Source organism: Sinohyriopsis cumingii, chromosome 4 (assembly GCF_028554795.1).
Source record: "Sinohyriopsis cumingii isolate HCF-2022 chromosome 4, ASM2855479v2, whole genome shotgun sequence".
NCBI lineage: Eukaryota > Metazoa > Mollusca > Bivalvia > Unionida > Unionidae > Sinohyriopsis > Sinohyriopsis cumingii.
This window is the reverse complement of record NC_142964.1, coordinates 62679952-62700828: the sequence shown is the minus strand read 5'-3', so window position 1 is coordinate 62700828 and position 20877 is coordinate 62679952. Positions and strand designations below refer to the sequence as shown.

At 34.2% G+C, this 20877-nt stretch overlaps 1 protein-coding gene across 1 annotated transcript; it reads right to left on the bottom strand.

Annotated features, from left to right (window-relative positions):
- Positions 1–4063: 4063 nt before the first annotated feature.
- LOC149801305 (uncharacterized) lies at positions 4064–14338 on the bottom strand. The gene is made up of 5 exons (XM_089954299.1): positions 14176–14338; positions 12386–12477; positions 11608–11798; positions 7179–7302; positions 4064–4785 (listed from the first exon to the last, which is right to left on the bottom strand). The coding sequence occupies exons 1-5, from the start codon at positions 14270–14272 to the stop codon at positions 4675–4677; spliced, it is 615 nt and encodes a 204-aa protein (XP_089810425.1). The 5' UTR covers positions 14273–14338; the 3' UTR covers positions 4064–4674.
- Positions 14339–20877: the final 6539 nt, after the last annotated feature.

Here is a 20877-nt window from a genome sequence, read left to right as displayed (position 1 = left end):
TTCAGCTATTTCGGTTGGGAGATCTCGTAGCGGTTTGTTCTAACGGAGGAAGTAGACTCTCGGTAACTTTTGTAACAGGTTTAACTAACTGTTCTGCGCCTTCTGTAAATTCAACCTGTGCTTCATGACGTTCTTGCAATTTTTGTCTGACAAAATCACGAACAGGAATAAATTTCTTTATTGCTTCTAGTCTTTCTCGAGCTAATCTAGCGGTGTGAGATTTACTAACCGGTGGCATTATTTATATGATAATGATTTAATTACAGCAGCAGAGGGGGCGGGACCTCAATGAAACGTCCGGTGGGTAAACACAAATTTCGACAAAAATAAAGTAATCCAATTAGAGAAACTCTCGGTTAAGTTAGACGCTTTGGTTTAGCGTCAGTGACCTTATTTTTTTTATTTCGGAAGAAGCTTTTATTTTAAGCAAAATAACGTTTCAGACAAGTGGTCTGTTCGCCTCCTCTGCTGCTTAACAACATAAGCTTACCATTTGCCTAGTGCGTTTCTTTGGATATAGCAGCGTACTCTAGCCCTTGCCTGTTAGTGTGTGTGTGTGAATGTATGGTATATTTGTGTGTGAGAGTGCGATTATATTTGATCCATATTATTTTGTATCGTACCCCCTCTTGAAATGATAATATTTTTGTATGCAAGTATAGTGTGTGTGTGTGTGTGTGTGTGTGTGTAAAAATAAATTCAATCCTACCCTTTTCGTTAGATAGTAGACGTTTTATGGATTGTAATTAAAAGCGATTGCTGGACAGTATATTTGGTGTGCTGGGTTGTATCTCAAAATGCTACCATTATCATTCCTCTTTGTCTCCATACGTTTTCCACCATTTGTCTTTAAAAACTGTCGACCATAATAAAATCTTAATGTTGATTCCCGTTCGTCTCCATAACCTTTCGACCCTTTTCTGGTAAAAGTTCTCTCAGGTTGAATTCCCGTTTGTCCTGATATGTTTTCTACCCTTTTCACAGTGGGAGCCAAGTACGTCATCATATACACACTTATTACTACTGATCCACATAGGTTCCAATGGTTCTTACTAGCGAAGCATGCCCACGCACTATTGCGTGCAGTGTTTTTAACATTATTTTTGATTGATGCTTTCACTCATGTTCTCAGACTGAGATATAAAGTGATTGTGAATTTCCATGAAGACACAACTATCCTCAAAATCTAATGATATATTGTGACTTTTAAGTATAGACATATGTATATTTATTGTATCTGGCAAGGTACAAAACAGTTATTATATATAAAACATCAACATATCGCAGAATACCCAAGCCCATAAAAGTCTGTACAGCCGACAGCCTCTGCATATGAAATAGCAGTGTATTACTGGAAACCGAAACTCCAACTATTGTACTTAATATTTGCGCCCATACAACACAGAGTATTATAGAGTCAAAGGTTTTATGCGGTCAAAACTATTTATAGATTCTAAAGTTTTCATGGGGTCAAAAGTATATGGAGTCAAAAATATTTATGGTGACAAAAGTGTTAAATGGTAGAAAGGAAAATGTTAACTTTGTGATTGTTTTTGGTTGTTTCTGTATTAATGTGCACGTAAGGGAGATGTAATGTTAACATCTTTAGGTTTTATCAAACATGCACATACATGTTTTGATCAGAGGGTGTTTGATGCCTTTGGCAACCTCGCTTTAGTAGCTAATGGTGGTGGAATCGTCCGTTTCATGGCTCCTCACTTTCCAAACTGTTGGGTGATCTTCGATGTTTTTGTTAGCAGCCGCTTTATTGGTATACATAACGCACGGACGTGATGGAAACCATCCCATCGATTCAACATGCGAGAATGAAGAAAAACAATAATAAAACCTATCTAGAGAAATGTGAAAGAGCATAATTCATAGAGTTTCAATAAAGCAACAAAACAACGCCGTTTCAAACATCAACATGTTTAATAATAAGAAGAAGCTTGTCAAACATCAATAACAGTCAACAATTCAACAAATTCTAAATATGAACGTATTTTCAAGACTGGCAACGTTGTGGAGTCAAACTTGACTTCCAGTGATCAAAGGCATTGTCATTTTTCCATCGATGCATGCACACGTATTTCAAATGAAGATACGAAATAACCATAATGTTCACAAAATCATATTTTTACTTTTTTATCTTTACTCTATAATTCACGATATAAAAAGTCATTGAATGTTCAAATATCCAAGACTGCGTTGATGAAGAAAATAGACACAGTGTTGTCCACACACCATGGAATTTGTTCTTTTGATCTCGTTTTATTGAATCGAGATGATACATCATTTCTTCTCATAAAATCAGTTGTGATTTTTTCCAGAGACGGTGGTCCATACGAATCAAAATAGTCGATACTGTGATCGTTGAGAACGTAGACGGCTACCCATTGGGTTCTTGGGTCATGACTGTCGTTTGTGCTAATGACATAAGCTTGAATGTCTTTAGGTTTGCGATGCGGAAGTTCATCTGTAGAGACACCACATGATTCCAAAAAGCGGTATACGAAATGTGCGTCAGAAGGTAACGAAGTTCCCATGTATCATTACGTTTTTCACAGGCAATGATGAGTCATCAATTCAGTCTGACTTTTTCCTTGAAAAATGTGTGTCACGTAAGTCGAAAAACGTTGGTTCTTCTCCGTACTCTGTTGCAAGACAGCTTTAATGCGCTTGATCCCCAAAGAAGTCAATGTTGATAACAATGGGTCACTCTCATCTTTATACCATTTTCTCCAAAATGTTCTCGTCGAAGACGAGACTTCAAGCCTCATCCAGATATTATTCCAATTTGTCTTCTTGGCTTATCATGATACCTTTATCTGTGGAATCTGACTGCGATGTTCGTATTGATATTCAAAACAATGTTTATTGGTCAGATCCGTAATTCTGTCAGCCAAATCCGTAATAAAACAGGAGGCTAAATGTTGTTCTGGTTCTGGCTATCTCGACATAATGTCTGCCTCTCTGTCTTTTTCATATGTAGTTCTTTTAACTTTTTGTTCCGGATCAAACAGATGTTCGTCACCCATCTCCAAAGCCTCTTCGTATTCAGTCTTTCTTTCCTATAGTCTAGAGTCATTGCTATGAAGATCTTGATTTCCAAAGTATTGTCAAATTCTAAACATAAGATGATGTTCAGCGTGTTGGCCAGAGTTATGCTAGCCTATATAAGTCACAAAGTGTCCATTTTCCCTTCTTCTTACAAACACTTTTTTCCCTATAAAATAATTTAGACTCAATAAAGTTTCAACTCCATAAACAGTTTTGACCGTATAATTCCATTTACATGTTAAACCTACGGACAAAGTTAGGATAGAATTTCCCAAATGTACCTATGTTTAAGCCTACTGAGGCCAAATCTAACAATGTTACTATACCATTCCCAGTTGAGGTCAGCCACTTGTAACACTATTGTCATTTGACCCCATAATGCCATTCCCATGTTAAACCTATGGACATCTATATAGTATGATATTACCCCCCAACTGGCTATCTCATGTAAGTCTATGGGCGCTCGTGCAACTACTAATCTTCCCTCGCTCTTTCTCCTGTAGGAGTAGAAGATGTCCTTGCTTTTGAATAATAACTTTCAATTCACTGCTCATGCAACAAACTGTGACTGTGTGACAAAGAAAGTAACACCTGATATATCAATAAATCAAACGTTGATATTTACACTATTCAATATTTCCGTCTGAAGTTAGATATTCCAACTCTTCCCTCAGAGGGATGTGTTTATTGAAATAATTCACGACTATGTCTTTATTGGGCGTAATTTTAATTTCATCGTTGATTTGTATTAGATACCTGCACTATTAGATTTATTTGCGGAGTACAATTTTATCGATATTAGGACGGAATGTTGCACTGAGACTCAAAGATGTTTGTGGAGGAAAATAAATCCAATAAAACAAACAAATCTTTTTTTTATTATTTCATTACCATTGTCAATAGCTATTTTATACAACCATGTGTGAGAATTACTTTTACTATTAGAAAGATTCAAGAACGCAATATAATTGGATGTTTATTAATCCTTTATTTATAAGGTACAGATAAGGTTTAAGTAGTGTAAACGCCAATTCATGTGCCAGAAAACAAAATATCAAAAAGGAAAACAATTAATATAGTAATATTTCTGATTGAAATTTGAATTCTTTATAAATGAGCAATTATTTATCAAGATTTGGAATTCTTTATACATGAACAGTTATTTATCAAGGGTAAAAACTATTTCATATTCGTCACACGAGGAACGACAAGAACATGAACTACAGAGACAATTTTTTTCAAGATACTGATGACATTGAACAACTACCAAATGTTGGAAATTATCAATTACAGGTATTAGGAGGTAAAGAAAACAATTGACCGATTTCAGAAGTAAAATTGGAAGGCGTTAGACGTAGGTCTGGAACAAAGGTATTGAAAAGGGACAACATTCATTTATGTATTTGTTTCAAGTTCGAAAAAGTTGCTTGTACACGTAAAATGATGTTTAATGCAATGCATTTAGAAGATACTTTAAACGGCCATCAAAACGATATTTTGGGAGATACAAAGTCATCTGAAACCTTTATTTTGCATTCAGACACGCAGACAAATTTGACATTCGGTCTTTTCCTAACTGCTAAGAGATTACAAAAGTTTCTATAATAATGGCTTTTATTTCTGGGATTGTTCAATTACACAACACGCCACAAGGGTACCGGAGCTTCCGTCCTCTTGACTTTTGGGATTGTCAGTTAGTCCAAGGTCATCTTCGTATGCGGTGATCTGAAATGTGATAGATGCATTAGATCACGCGTGTACTCATTTAATATGAAGGTTTTGAAGCGTGTTGAATAATTTATAAGTTTAGTAATTCTGGATGTAGAAGGCATAGAAGCGAGTCACAAAGTTTTAATATTTACCTGCTAACGACGAGAATACTTTAAAAATACATCGAATACGCATTAGCTTGTCCTTTAATATACAGGTAAGAATCGTGTCTATGTATGCCATAAAAGGAGGGGGATGGGTAGAAGCTAGAATAACGCAGATCAAATGAGAGAAATGATAAAAACATAGTATATAAATGATTACAATATAATATACACATGATGACATAAGTTGTTTTTAGGATTCGAAAAGCCTGGAGCAATGGCGTAATTATGAAATATTTAGCAATGACGCAACTTGATTTTCTATTGACAAGTTTGGAAGGTAACCTTCCTAGAAGTGATGGAATAGCGGTAATTTCACGCACTTTAATAAGTGCCAGCATATAACCCTGATGTGTAGTAAAATATACTTGTAACAAAATGATTTTGAATCAGTCTGCGATAGACAGTGTCTTAAGAAATTAAAACGGCTATGCAAAAATGATGCATTAACTGCCTATATCGTTATAAAAAGTAATATCGTTCAAGCAGCCTCTCTCGTGACACCAAGAGATCGCGCATTGAGATAAAGAGAAATATCATCGACATTGACAATAACGCCCCTATTTATCATGAACGGATGGTAATGATCTCTACTAGTTGGTTATCATTTACTGTCCGTGATGTACCAGTTGTGATTGTACCCTCATGCCTACTTTGCCAGCGACATTTTAGCGTTGGAGTCTGTTACGGTACGACGGTCAGTAATACGTACAATGGCGGATAGTATCAAATAAGTATATGTACTTGTAATGTATAATCTCCCATACTCAACTTAAAAGTGTTAATTTCTACCTGTATCAAAGATGGCGGGCAGATTATCCCCCACCACCCACCCCGGAAAACGAAGCATTTACCAAAACGAAGTAACTCTCCATCCTTAATTAACGGTGGATATTATTTAATGTCTAACCTATTCCGTATTTTCTTGTCATCCCCATATGGTGGGTATCGTGCTGATGAACCGTTAAGTCTCGTATACATACATAATTACATCAGCCGGTGTTTGATATTTCTACAGTTACATGAAGGTGGAAGGTCAAAGCGCGTCAGATGTGTAGAAGATGTAATGTGTTAAAACGCAGCCGAGAGTGATCAATTTATTCTTGAATAATTAAGCGATCTTCTTTCGGGAATTACCTGCCTGAAATCGATGTGATAAACTGTTTTTTTTTTCCTTAAATTATCGATTCGAACATAGTTTTGAGAAGGCAATATGTGGATCCTTATTTTCAAATTTTGGAAAGCAATCGATTATCAATCGACTTTTCCCTGCATATGTTGTTTGGATCAAGTGATCATCGGACTTCTGACATCAAGAAAATCGCAAAATGCAGAGCTAGATCTCGAGAGCAAGCCGTGTGAGAAGTGAGCGAGTATAATTTCAGTTCATTACCACTATACGTTTGGCTCGAGGGGCGACTTCTAAGTTTTTATATGCACTAAACTTATTTAGTTCATTATATCTTGTCTGTATTTGTTTTATTTTTGTTACAAAGGTTCAGTACATTAGTTACAATTTCACATGCATCAAAAATAGCTGACATTTGCTAAACACTACCATGGACAAGACAAAATAAAACCAACAATAAAAAACAAAATATTAAAATAAAAAGAACAAGAACACGTTATGTCAGGTAAATGTCTTCGAATGATTGGGCTAGAATTATTTCTAGTTCTATAAAAGAAAAAATACTTTGCGTCTAGAACCAAGTGACGTTGTTGATGAAGTAAATAAGCCTGACGATGCATGAGGACTGTAAAGATATATGCATTTTGCTAGTTGAAATGACGAATTTATCCAATAAGACAGTACTATTATTATAGTTGTTCAAATGAATGAAACCAACTTTTAAATATGGTGTGTGCGTGTCTGGGGGTGCATGTTAGATAAGACAAAGCAACACTTTGAAGGCAGCATGCAGAGGAAAGTACTGTAAAGAGTCATGCCGAAGAATAACACCATGGTATCTAAACTGGGCCGATCCGATGGTGCGAATAAGCATATACTCGTCTGGTCTCACGTCGAATGGAACCACCTCAACTGAAAATTCAGCAGTTAGGTGGCAATGGAGCTATTTTGTCGTGCAAGAATGTCTAGGCATATTTAACAAAAAATATTTCTTTTCTGATATCTGCTTTCCAATCATTCATTCGCAGTAATATAGTGTCACTTTCAATCGCGAGCATATAAGTACAAATTTAAAATTCAAAATAAATAAATAAATAAATAAATAAAAATCTTACCGCCAGACCCTTGCCGATGATTGAGTTAGGGCCTACTAAATTTGCTAAATGTTCCTGGCGTGTGTTTTTAACAGTTCCGATTTCGCTGGCCTGCAAGTTTCCCAAGTCACCAAGGTGGCGCATCCTGAAAAAATGTTTATTACATTACGCAGAAATTACCTTTTTTGGTCCCATTGGACGCTAACACCTAAGCCACCCATCTGAAAAAATAGAACCCTTAATATGTGTCTATGGAACGAAACTGAGTAAACGAAAATCAACATAACAGGTGTACGTACTAACAAACGGACGAACAAGCGTAACACGGCATGATCTAGCACATTCATGATTTGACACCAAAATAAGAATTGACAATATAACGAACTGGTATTTTGACTGATTTGAATGGAGATGACATTGTATTCACTAAAATCCAGTAACTCGATAGTAATCCGCCCTAGAATGTAGAGGTTATGCAAATACTTGCGTTCTTGTTTATATATGTGTAAGGAAAATCCCCTTAATATCAAAATATTGGTTTGGAAAACATTTGTCTATACTTAACTTTTGAATTCTACTCGTTGAAGAAAGCAAAACAATTCATTAAACCGTCGTACGGTTTGGGGAAGGGTTGATAACATAATTCCAGGTAAACTTCTGCAGAACATAACCAATTATGATAAATTATGCTGGGTGTTCTAGCAGTGTCTTTATTGCCTTAATACATCTAAATATCACCAATACTTATTTTCAGTATTTAAGAAGCATTTCGCGTAATGCGAAGCCTTTTCTGGTATTATGTGGTAAACTTAGTCATGTGCAAAAGGTTAACGCAATCACTGGACTATGATAAGATAAGAACATTGTCTTCTATTTTATTCCATGGTGAGTAGTCCACTGGAAAATCCCATTACCAAAACAACCGACATTACTGTACTTACAACAGTGCTAGCAACTGAGCTACATGACGAATGTTAATGTTAACGCCTGCATCCAGAATGGCAACACCGTAGGAAAAGTGAAAATTATTTTTCTTCTAGGCTGGGCAGGCAAGACAAAACCTACCTTTAATTACAGTCAGTACCATCGTCGTCAAGTAATTGTTTCTGTTATCTGGCTATTCACTATACAAATTTATATTATATTCCTACACTGACCACATCAGCAGACAAATGTGTATGTTAGCAGTGTACGAAAAATAGTCCCACATACTAGATCTCATTACTGTGTTGTAATTGCATATTAAACTCAGTACAAGAAACCGGCAATTTATTTCCCACCGGTGGGTGGGCCTGGGAGTTTCTTGTAAATATTTTTGGCTCTCAAATGACTTTCATTGATGGATTTTGAGTATTCTCATGACGAAGACCACTAAAGTATAATCACAGAAAACAACGTAGATGACTAACCTCACAAAACTTGAATTATTGATCTGAGTAAGCTGGTCATTTTTGTGTGATCAAGGTAGAATACTGCGACATTAATCTCAATAAAAAAATATAAAAAAATTAAAAAAATGGATCCAAAACAATTTTTGGTTTAAGAGAGAAACATTATTTATGAGTGTTCCTATCTAAAGAAGGCTTATATTTTATATTGTCGCTGACAAATAATTTAACAATTTACCAATAAGCTCTGATATCAACATTACCAAATATGCACTCAACGTTCATTGTCATATTTCAATTTTATAAAGACGAGATGCATATCGATATTTGTCGTATCGCGCGTCATGTATCGAAATATATGTACACACACACACATACACACACACACACACACACACACACATATATATATATATATATATATATATATATATATATATATATATATATATATATATATATATATATATATATATATATATATATATATATATAGATATATATATATATATAGATATATATATATATATATATAAATCCCAATCGATTTATCTCTTTGTACTCGACAGCAATTTTTTTAAATTGCGGGTCCCTCAAATAAACATTCATCAGCAGATTTACGTGTTGTGGTGTGCCGCCATGTCATACTGTGCGAATCCTAAAATAGTTAGCGTTCTACTAAAGGGTGGGATCTAATATTATTACGTATATCCATATTATGTTTGTTAGTTCGCCGGATTATTGGTTGTAAGGGTCATCTTGTAAATATTATATAAAATAGCTTATTGTATCCATGATTGTGAGGTTCTACTTTACGATTAGGTAATTTGTAAACAAATTACGTACCTTCAAATAGTGGATTTGTATTTAGGATGAGGTCATAGACTGAGTGAACATGGTATTGAGGCCTTTTGGAAGCTGTATAAACAATTTAGTTAACGAACTGGAGTTCAAGTCATGTGTTTTCCCCTAGGAAATCCTGTGTCCTAATTTCGGATTGGTCAGCTGCTAAAGGACTTGACCATGTTGACAGTTAAAATGATATATGCATGAGTATTCGACTCTCGTTCTCGTTCTCAATGTTATCATTGTGTTTTATATAAGAGATGTTCACCCGATAATTAGTTATCACTAACTTTAAGATCAGTCTTAATGAAGTCATTTATTTGTGTTTAATTATTTTTGACAGGATTTAATATATTTATTTAAATTATTCAACGGATTGACAAAGTGATCATATACTTGTGGATATAATTTTACTGGAGTTACAGAGAATTCATTCTGCTACATCAAGACTGTTAGCACGTGAAACTATTCCAGACTATTGGCACATTAGCATTCGGACCACCAGATAAACGTGTTTGGAATAATCGATACTTTTGGACTTGCGATATAAATTTTATATATATTTCGGATTTCATTCACCATACTGTAAGTTATTTTAGATTTTTCACTTTGTATTCTAGGTAAATAAATGATAGTTAAATTTTAAAAAATATGTTGTCTTTCACGTTTTTATTTTACTTAGTTTAAGACCATAACAATATGTCAAGGTCTTTTAGGAACAACTCATAAGAATATTAATATAAAAAAATCAATTATTGTATCATCTACATTATTCCAAATAAAAGTCGATTAGAAGTTTATATTATCTCATTGGAACATATAATTTACATATGTATCACACCACCACCTTCAATATACAACATGATCCTGAAACAGATCCTGCTATATTGCGGAGAAACATTCGTTTTTCATAAAACATTCATATGTCCAGGTTTTGAACTTTATCTAAAATAAATCAGGATTTGTCCAATGTTTGTACAAACTAAGCCTTGACAAGTGTGGTAAATTCTGGATCGACGGTGTGTGTGTGTATGTGTGTGTGTGATTTGGACTTTTAACGTAGCTTTAACAAGTTTTCAGTCATATCGCTACGATGTCTGCAATGTGGCAGTTTATAGTGTTGCCTACCACTGGGGCATCATGCCGCAGACATGTATGATGATGTCCCATCCAGTCACATTATCCTGACACCGGGCCTACCAGTCCTAACACTAACCTGCTAGTACCATTTTTATAACTCTTTGGTATGACTCTGCCAGGGATTGAGTCCAGGACTTCCCGCATCCGAGGCGGATGCTCTAAGTACTAGGCCACCGAAGCGGTTCATGTATTGACGGATTTATTGAAATTTGTTTTTACATTTGAATAATATTGGTATGAAACGACTTTGTTTCTTTGCAATAATTTCCCTATTCCACGTAACACATATGCTTGAAATATATAATTAAAGTTGATTACATTCCTTTCCTAGTACTGTTTTACCACTGACAGTTGTTGACTGTATCGACTTCCACCCTGTGAGATAATGTTTTAAGATGTGAACTCAATTAGGGAACTGAATGATGTTGTACTAGCACAGAAAAGACTTCTCGCGGGAATACGGTTTATATTGCAAATCGCGGCATGTAAGTAAAAGCGTTTTGTATTTGTTGCACTTTATCCTTACCTTTATATATATTTTACAAGAGTAAAAGAGCTTAGCTTTGTATCTACATGTTGGCATTCGTTTTCGAAGGATTTATCTTCGTACTTTGTTGCTTCACTTTATGAAGAATGTATCAAATAATTATCACCACATATCCTATATTGTGAGAATGCACATCCGCTAAGCTCTATGTATATTTACATCTTGTTTGGCAAAATAGAAGGGCGCATAGAATGATTTCGGTATGCGCTGATTTTGCAAGATTTAATATTGAGATTCACAACTTGCACAGCTTAACCTATACTCAATGAAGATAAATGAACTCATCGCATGGAACACACAAATTAAAATAAACTTCAATGTGGTTATATATGTAAATGTTATCGTCAACATAAGACGCACTAACCCACGTCTGGTTGAGCAGGTTCGTGTAGTAATCATACGTTATCGTAAACGTTTAAGCTGATATTTTATTCGCTCATCCTTTATCTACATTATGGATGAACACGTACATTCTTGTGCACTGTCGAATGTATGCGATGTGCTCTCAGACATTTTGTGCGTTACTTACTCGTGTGTATCTCTTGCAGCACCATGTAGTGTATTGAGAGGGTTAAAATGGAGACCCATCGATTCACATCCGTTACTTGTGTCATTTATTTCATGTATATGTATACCGTGATACGGACCTCCTTCAAACACAAAGAGTCCCTTGATGTCATACTCAATAACTAGCTTCCCCAATCTTCTGCAATCTTGGCTCTAATAAATAAAATTTAAAAAAATGGCATACAATAAAATAACCTGATTACAGATAGATGCAATAGGATAATGTATAGAAGAGCCAAAGCAATTCTTGGTTAGATTGGAGAAACACATTTGGAAGCTGACATAAAGTTAATAACATCATTAAAGAGAAAATTATATAATAGGACAGCACAGATGTGGGCGTAATACGATTCATTAAATCAAACAATGCCCGATTTTAGTTCATATACTTCGACGCAATGGGAGGTGATTACTTCTTCAGTGAGTTAAACTCCCAATTGAAAAAGGGACAAACATAATTTTGTTAAGACACTGGATCTTTGCCATATTATGTATATATGTATGCATCTGTGTGCGTGGATGGGCTGCACTTAGAGGCGATCTTGATTACTAATACTTTATTTCCAATTTATACTTGATCATCTAGATTCAGAAAATTCTGATGAATAACGATCCACCATCTCACTTATTACCAGCACTGATAGTGCTACAACTATTGCTGCTGCTACTACCACTGCTACTAATTTCAACACCAGGTTTACCATTACAACCAACACCACTACTACCACTTCCATACTAACCACTCTTTGCTGAAAACGCACGGTTCCATTGAACGTAAACCTAATATAGGAGTATTCTGGAAGATTGGGTTTTAAACTGCATACAGCTTTAACTGAAAGTAGAAATGCAGTTTGATGTAATGTGAAACAAAAAACATATATTTTATATTTTTTCTGAATTTGCTAGTCTCTAGGAAGAAAAATATAATACTTTACAAAATGTTGGACTGCGTTGAGTCATTCAGTAGTATTAAATTTGTGTACCAATATACATTATGAGTAGATTATTATCTATGCGAAATCAAAATTTTTGAGAACAAACTATTTAGATTCTGGTGTGTAGACTGTTTCCTTATCGTTTGTGCAAATCCTAACATTTTATATTAGTAGCCAAACTTCTCATACAGGCCGCAAAGAATTATAACACCTACACATTCAACCTAGTTTGCTAATGACGATAAATATTTTTCAGGCAATTCTAGTTTAATTATTACATTTTTTGAATGACTGTAGTTCCATTTAGAGGGACTTTAGGAAGAATACACACTCTTTACTATTTAATAACATCGGGTTTGCATTAAACATTCATTTACTCTGAGCAATCCAAAGCTTTCTGACCATGTTAATGAACATAATTTTATATTAGTATTATTACACAATACAGATTTGTGCTAATTATTAAATCCATTACAGCCTCTCGATTAATTTAAGTTGTGAAGACTTTTTACTGTAAAAACGAAGTTGTCCCACTAGATTATAAATTATCGAGATAACACAACATTGATAACACTTATTAGAAGTTTGTACGACTAGATTATAAATCCTCGATCTAACCCAACCGTATTAAGACTTATGGACGTTATCCGACTAGAATATAATTTTTAACATTTTCTAGTAGATTTACACTTTATTTCCATCCTTTTCCTCAGAATGGTGCCTCTGCTTTTAAATTACACTTTCCAATCTCGCCTTAATAAACGGTACATTTATCTTCGCAAACATTTCTCCAAGAAAACGTTTCATGATTTATGGGGCTCACGTAGATGAGATATTTTATATAGTTCTGCATACATATTAATACCTGTTTGTATTTGTGATCCCCTTTAAAGAAATCCCATGCATAAGTGAGTAGCATCGAAACTCCTTAATATTGTCATGATGTTAGACTAGGACTCTCGCATCTGATTTGTATTGTATTCTTATCATCAGAAAAATCTCTTTTATACTACCTTGAAGCTTTCAAAGCACTTGCCATTTTGTCGTTTGCATCCAGATTATGTATTTTACTTATTTGCTTGCTGAGTACTTTGTTGATGAATTTACATTTGTGCTATTCCATATTGCTAACTGTAGCAAGTATACGTTTCCCTCTTTTACGCAAACGTTAATTTATAAAACAAATTTCATACAATTACACCATTGAATCGAATTAGTTTTCATGCTCTTTATACTAGCCAAAAATAAACATTCTGACTCTTAGTCAATTCATATATATATATATATATATATATATATATATATATATATATATATATATATATATATATATATATATATATATATATATATATATATGAAATGCATAAAGAAAATAGCATTTACCCTTTGTTAAATGGAAATTTGGATTTATGAAGTATATTTTATTTGAAATGGTTAATATAAAGAGAGTATACAATTCAATATAATGCATGATTTGTTTCTGCCAGTAATATACAACATTACGTTTCAGTAATAGTCTAACTGAAACCCACAACAAAACCAACATTGTTATGTAGTGCTGAAATAGGTCAGATCAAGAAGATTGGTCTTACCTATTTCCTTCGTACAATCTATTGTAGGAGCCGCATCAACTCTCTGCAACGATACCACAGCTGTCAATAGCACAGTCTTAATTACTTCATACGCCATCTTGACACAGTATATGTCTACAACATACACATACGGTCTATGTGCAACTTCTAACAACACGCCATCATTTATATCGATGCAAGGACCAATACCACCCCCATGGATTGTGTACGCCCAAAACTGAAGGAAGAGGCTTTAGCGAGAGTTTTTAATATATAATTCGATTAGTCCAGTCATCACATTCAGAAAATATGAATAGTTAGCTTCTCGGATCATTTATACAACCTAATAAATCTAAAGCTTTGACATGCAGATATCCAAACCGTTAAATATTTATGATACGATTAGATTTTCTCGGATAGTATTCATGGAAGTTTTAGGTAACAACGACCTATTCCAGGCATTACCCGATTCTGTCACTTCGTTTAATTACTATTCTGTTCAACTTTATCAGTTAAACTAATCATAACTAATGTGTCTTCGGTATGAACATATCACGTTATTTCAGGATATTTGCATTTTAGGTTGGTTGAGAATTCTGGATCGTAAGGTAAAGTCAATAGTTGCTTTTACATATGCAGATAAACTTGTGGGGGGGGGGGATAGGAGAGTATTATAGAAGACCCTTGATGCTAACAATCATTTCTCGCGTACATCATTCCTTAAAGTTGAAAATGTATTATGAGTCACGAGACTTTATCCGGTCAAGCTTTACGGGAGACAACCAAGTCGTATAGGTGAAGGTTCATGTTGTAGAATTCTGTCTCATATTGCCAAATGATTGATCGCAAGTCTTTTAAAAAGGATGGGTGGTGCGTTAATTGTCATCAATACTGCTACTCTGCTGGATATCATCAGTGAACACGATGTCAATCAGGAAATAGTAATTGGATATATAGTTAAAATAATTAGATTATTTGAAAATTGCAATATTTTGAGCTGCACCGGACAGAGCTCCCATTTTCGCTAAAAAGAACACTTCCTTGCATACAAGGAAATCTTGTCCACACTGCAAGTATATGTGACTCTTATCAACACATATTGTTGTTGTTAGGATCCTTAATGCATACCCAATTTTATTAAATTTTCTTTTAAAACTGGTTCTTTAGCGTCCCTTCTGGTAGGCCTGAAAATATGCGAATATAGTTTCTGGGCAATAGTACATGTTGTTTACATGAAAATATCATGTTTATTCACAGGATAAAGGCCAGGTTAATCTTCGGTTAGATCAGCAAACTCAATCACGTCAACCAGATTAGACGAGGTCAAAGCATGGGCAATGTTCATCCTATGGCATTCTTTTGAAGCTATATCCTCAATTGTATTAATACGTATTTCCCTTTACTCACCAATCAAAGCCAGTATTTTTGTTTTACTTTTTCTTTTTGAAAGAACGATGATTTATTATTTAAACACTTGACATCACCCATCACCGATCAGCCAAGATTTCTAAGTTTTATATTATAAATTTTATTCAGTCATCTACTAACAACTAATGGGTATCGAAAGGAAAAGCAATATCAGATATATTTGGAATAGTGATACATTCAGTATGTGTCAATATATATCACACTAAAGAATAAAGAATGATATATGTAAACAAGTGATAAATGATGTGGTTACAGTACTGCCCTAACATCATATTGTTCTAGTATTTCGAGTAAACAAGTAGAAAGGAATTTAAGAAAAAGGGTAATTAATGCAGACTTGTTCCAGCGGAACATAATTGACTTACTATGCGTGAACATAAATCAAGGCTCAACGAATATGTCATAAATTGATGAAAACAATACTAAGGCAAGCATACCGATCAATTATTAAGAGTCTAAAGTACAAACGTCAACAATTAATAGTAAATGCTAAATTCATTTGATTTTACTAATCATTTTAAAATGTCCGCAGATCAATTTGCAAACATTTGCAAGCCGGCAAATCAACTTTAGTGTCTTGTATCCCATGTTACCTAATAAATAAATCTATGCTTACAATGAGTGAATAGTCGATGAAAAGAACTTTTATTTCATGAACCTAATAGGGTTATAGGCAATACAACCTTTAAGTTTCAAACCCTAGTACTTGTGCAAGCCTGGATAAATTATTTAATGCATTTGCAATATATAGTTACTGAATAAAGAATAACAGAGAATTTATATTATACTTCACGGATTAATTGCACATTTTCGTATTTAAGGAAACATATATTGTGACTTTGTTTAATTTCAAATGGATTGGATTATAAGGTAAGATACTTGTTTGAGTTTAAACTTGTTATAATTGGCAGTAGATGTGAAATATTCCATGCGATAAATTCGTGTATAATACTGTGGGGTGGAAACCTAAATGCAGTAATGATTTTTTTTGTACATGTCATTGCAAAAATGTTGCAGGATACCGGGAATGTATGTTATTACCGGGTTTTTTTAAAAACATTTTCAGTATAATATTGACACTGGTATGATGCATATCGTCTTAATACTAAATGTCGACAGTGCTGAAAATAATTTCAACAAGTATATATGGGTTACAAAAGGGATCGAATACATTGAAGACTAACGTCTGAAGTGGAAATTAAGGACAAATTCATCTAAAGCAAAAGTTATGATTGTTCGAAAAGGTGGTAGAGTTGTGAAAAACAAGTGGGTGTATTACGATGGAACAGAAACTGTCAGGGAAGTATGTCCTTTATAATTTGTCTTTAATACGGGTGTCTAATTATTTAAACTGCAAAAACATCGGTCTTTAAGCGTCGAAATCTTTGTTTATATTGAACAAGTACCTAGGTAACTTTTAGTATATATCACCAAACAATTAACAAAATGTACAATTTCTAAAACGACTTCAAACAATCTACCACATCAGATAATTATTAAATAATTATTTTCGATTTTACTGCTGTAAATGTGTTCACTTTCTTCCCTGTTTCTTTATTGTGATTGATCGCAATTTTGTTCTCTTTTATTCTCGTATTTTCCAAATTGTGTGATGGGAATTTTGAAATAGTTCACATACATTTAATGATTCATATTTTAGATTCTAATTCATACTGGAGATGTTAAGTTTGAAAAATAACTGTCTCCTTCCTATTTTTCCGCAAACATAGGTGCCGTGTCAATCAAATACTGGTTTACCTCAATGGAAAGGTGATTCTCCGTTAAAGAATTCAAATTTAAAATAAACTATTTTTACAGCGCATAACAGCGGAAACAACTAAAAGTACGGAATGAACATCCACATTGTAAACTAGATCTCTTGAATTGATTTGTAACAACACTTAAATAAAATTTCATTTTTATAAATCGCAATACTTAGGACCACGCTGCAGAGCATCAAATTTTTGTTAATGACATTATTTACTGATTATACTTTCCACGAAAAATAATTGGCACATTTATAAATAGTAACATTTAGAGGCATGACGGTTTGCATACGATTTCTGTCCAAATAAGAACACCAGCCATTTCACAGCCATGTCAATATAATGTTTGTGGACATGAGGTTAATGATGATAAAAAATGTTTATGATGTTTATATAACAAAATAGTCCTGATGTTTCACTTTCTTTTGTCATCTGAATAAACTCTGGTGCAGAAAAATATCAAATTTTCAGGAGCTGCGATAACCGAAGTTCTTTTCCTTCGAATCCACGACAATAGGCCGGTTATGGCCCGGTTGCACTTTATCGGAGAAGCAATGTTACATGACCTTAACAAAGACACTAAAACGGCTAATGCTAGACCATGGCCAACACACGTTGCACATCATTCTTGTCAATTGCATTCTAATTACACAATTCCTTGTGTTAACCAGCAATAAGAGGTTATTTGTGCTGTTTTAATGTCTAGTTCATTTTATTAAAAGATACAATTCACCTTTCAATTATCCTTGTCAACTTGTTTTATGAAAAAGATTCGAAAATACGATTTATTTTTGTAGAAATGGGGTGTACACTTGAAACGCCTGATATCAACCATTAACCAGAAATCCAAAGTTGCAAGTTATCAAATTCGAGAATACAGCATAAGACTTGAATAAGAATAGGATGTTTCTATCTCTCAAAGTTTTCGCTCTAAACCGTGGCAAAAAGTATTTCGTCTGCATTGATTACATAGGGAGACAGTAAACTTAGATTATGCATTTATTTATTCCAGTTTTATGTTTATATACGTATTCAGTTCATGTTATGCTCGTTACCAGCAGTATGTATACTAAATCGTTGTGAGAAAATCCACTGGTTTGGTTGTCAACTACCTTATTTAGACCAAGCTAGAAAATATCAGAAATTATTTATGTTTACATGTTCTATTTTAAGTATGCTTGGCTAGGGGATGGCGTACGTATTCGGTAGCAAAGACCGCTGTTAGGTAGGACTTTGACCGAATCACTTTCATTAGTAGACGGATTCAAGATATACGCTAATTTCACTACTCCAGTAATATCTCACTCAGTTTCCACTCGGTCTTTAGAAATGGCAGAGAAGAAAAAGACTCACACATATTAAGTTAACAAAGTTAAAATGTAACGCGTTGCAGTTTTCAATAGTGAAACTTACGCAACAGTTAAGTAAATGGCATTGACTTAATATCATATTCCAGACCTTATCGATGATGACTTCAGCATTTTATGTTACTAATTGTCAAGATCGAATATTCGGACGACGAGTTGCTGGTCTCTATATATCATATAGTATTTAAATAAATAAATGTATCTAGTCATAAATTAAACATCTAATAAGATTTTCATAAAAATTTTCGAAACTGCTGTTAATCCATGTTACTTCATATGAAGGTTATTGCAATGGAATTATAATCATTTAAGCTTGTATCATGACTAATGCTAATAGCGATGTGCCATTATTTACTTTGTCTTCCACTCTCAAAGTTCCTTACCATTCATTCTTGAACGCTTCATCCTATAAATTACCATTTTAAATTGTGCACGGAAAGGGAACAAGTTACAAAACAAGAGAAAATAAAAATCCGATCACCGGTCTCAGAAGCCTTTGCGACCGCATAAAATCATTCTTTAGTATGAATGAAGTGAATTAAGTGCATATAATTCACTAGTATACTAACAAAAATGTCTTAATCAATGTTATCTCTGACTGAGGACTAGCTGAACTAAAAGATGACGATATATAATATATTTGGTGTTGATTGTCTGAATGTTTCGACTGAATATCCCAGAGTGGAAAGCTGTCGTTTTCTCGACTGTCAAATTGCTGAAAGAAAATGACCTGAATAAGAACTAGTTTGATCCTCTCTAAGCTGGCTTAAACAATGTATATGGTGGAATTACAGTTAATAATTTTCTTGACAGCATCTTACCTGCGTACTGGCACTGACACACATCAATGTGCATCACGAATGAACGACGTAGCATTAGAAAGAGAAACTTAAATGCAGAGAGATGATAAGGCAATGCAATTAAAATTGCAGGTGGAACACACTTCACACCCACCCCTTTAAATACATGTTCAAGTTTTCATCTTGCCATATATATTAGGTAAGTAGCCCCTTTAAAGAAATATAACAAACCACAACGTGATGATTATTTTTTTTTGTTAATCTATTATCTTCAATGGCTATGAATTGATACTTGAAGCATTTCTACGAAGGTTAAAATTTCGGAATCGTAAAATATAAACTAGACTAACCCATATCTGATTTGCAAGGAAAAGGAACGACTGCTTGATAGGAGATGCTCAGGCAACAAGGTTGACCAAAAGAATGATAGCGATGTCAAGACCAATCTTGATGAGCAAAACAATCGAAAATGCTGCTCGAACAGCAGATGATTACTACTTCACTCATTTTCATTTCTCAATAAGTCTTCCTCAGCAGATGTATGATAAAAATATTTCACTCTCATACGAGTACTTTCAAATCTCAATTTGACGCAACAACTAGGAATAAAACATCTAATAAGACAGATCAGAAATTCGTATCTCTTGTTGTACGAACAAAGGTGGACATCATTTCTGATTGATAAAGACTGAAACATAAGTAAAAGAATAAAGACAGAGCTATCCCAAATGCTCTCATTTTGAATAGGGCACGTTCATGGTCATGTATTGAAAGTAGTTCTAGGTCATCAGTCTGATTTGTTATGGAGACTTTTATGAACCATTCATGTCGAATGATTCTATATCCCTTACTTGTGATTATGGCAAGCCTATTTCTATTAAAACATTAAGGGACAGGTGAGCCTCTTATGATCTGTCACGTATTTTGATTGTGTCTGAGACGTCTTTTCCTGGTGAACGTATTCTTATTAGAGGAGCAGAGAGCGGCTTTGTTAATGTTTTTCTCCACTGTTTCGATTTAAAAGTATCACTTTGGATATAAATAGCTTGTTTAGTCAAGTGTGTTGTCTCACCTCGTTCCACATCGACTTGTGTCTGAGACGAAGGTGACGACCTTTTGCTAGAGAAGATACGGCACATAACAAATTTACGTTGGAACGACACACATGTACCTATAATGTGATGTTCTATTGGTTTCCTAGCAGCATAGACCTTTAAATTTATATTAAAAAAATATAAGCGTGAAAAACGAAAACTTGCATCTTTATGTCCAGTGGTTTAATCTATATATACGATGTGTATTTCCCTAAACGATTTTACAATGACGATTTTGATGATATTCGTAAAACGTCGTGAGCCGAAC

Excerpts from the sequence above, each read along its gene's own strand:
- LOC149801305 (XM_089954299.1), bottom strand. The coding sequence starts at position 14,272 with ATGGCGTATGAAGTAATTAAGACTGTGCTATTGACAGCTGTGGTATCG. Across the intron at positions 11,799-12,385 it reads TGCGTTTTCAGCAAAGAGTG|AGCCAAGATTGCAGAAGATT; the intron begins GTTAGTATGGAA and ends TTTATTTATTAG. Across the intron at positions 4,786-7,178 it reads TCATCGGCAAGGGTCTGGCG|ATCACCGCATACGAAGATGA; the intron begins GTAAGATTTTTA and ends ATCACATTTCAG.